The sequence below is a fragment of the Condylura cristata genome, unplaced genomic scaffold, assembly GCF_000260355.1.
Source record: "Condylura cristata isolate star-nosed mole 26May11 unplaced genomic scaffold, ConCri1.0 scaffold00009, whole genome shotgun sequence".
In the NCBI taxonomy this organism is placed as follows: Eukaryota; Metazoa; Chordata; class Mammalia; order Eulipotyphla; family Talpidae; genus Condylura; species Condylura cristata.
The window spans coordinates 193,985-194,764 of record NW_004567110.1 but is presented as its reverse complement, the minus strand read 5'-3'; the positions used below and the strand labels follow the sequence as shown (position 1 = coordinate 194,764).

At 71.9% G+C, this 780-nt stretch overlaps 1 protein-coding gene across 1 annotated transcript in view; it reads left to right on the top strand.

Annotated features, from left to right (window-relative positions):
* The window catches only part of DPEP1 (dipeptidase 1 (renal)), a 5,450-nt gene that overhangs the window by 3,615 nt on the left and 1,055 nt on the right, over positions 1-780 (top strand). Inside the window, exons 4-7 of the mRNA XM_004679568.2 lie at positions 1-122; positions 208-277; positions 385-561; positions 681-765. The exon at positions 1-122 is cut by the window's left edge and continues 7 nt beyond it. Of these exons, the coding sequence (XP_004679625.1) occupies positions 1-122; positions 208-277; positions 385-561; positions 681-765 (454 nt within the window). The remainder of the gene's footprint in view (positions 123-207; positions 278-384; positions 562-680; positions 766-780) is intronic.

Below are 780 nucleotides of genomic sequence, written 5' to 3'. Positions count from 1 at the left end.
CAGCATCTCCGCCACCTGCCGGGGGCCCTCCTGGCCATTGACAGCAGCCTGGGCGTCCTGCGGGCCCTCTACCAGCTGGGCATGCGGTACTTGACGCTCACCCACAGCTGCAACACCCCCTGGTGAGTGGCGGGGGCCCTGCCCGGGTCCGCCTCGCTGCGGCCACCGGGCAGTGGGGACATCGCTGCCTCTGCCCCTGCCTCCCAGGGCCGACAACTGGCTGGTGGACACCGGAGAGCACTCGGCCCAGAGCCAAGGCCTCTCACCCTTCGGGAAGGTGAGGGACAGGACGCCAGCCTCGGTGGCCGCTGGCCCCGCTGGGGGTGGAGCCCGGGTGGGGTGTGGCGCTGCCCTGGGGGCCCCCACGCCCGCCTGTCTCCGCAGCGCGTGGTGAAGGAGCTGAACCGGCTGGGCGTCATGGTGGACCTGGCGCACGTGTCCTTGGACACCATGCGCGCCGTGCTGGCGCTGTCCAGCGCCCCGGTCATCTTCAGCCACTCCTCGGCCTACGCCCTCTGCCCCCACCGGCGCAATGTGCCGGACGACGTGCTGCGGCTGGTGGTGAGCGAGCAGCTGGCGCCCACGGCCCTCAGCCCACCCACGGGCCCAGGGGAACCCCGCCCGGTCCCACCCCACGGCCCCCGCACCCCAGCCCCGCCATGACCCCCCTCTCCGAGCAGAATGATAACCGGGGCCTGGTGATGGTGAATTTCTACAACGACTACGTCTCCTGCCAGAAGGAGGCCAACCTGTCCCAGGTGGCAGGTGCGCGGGGCGGGG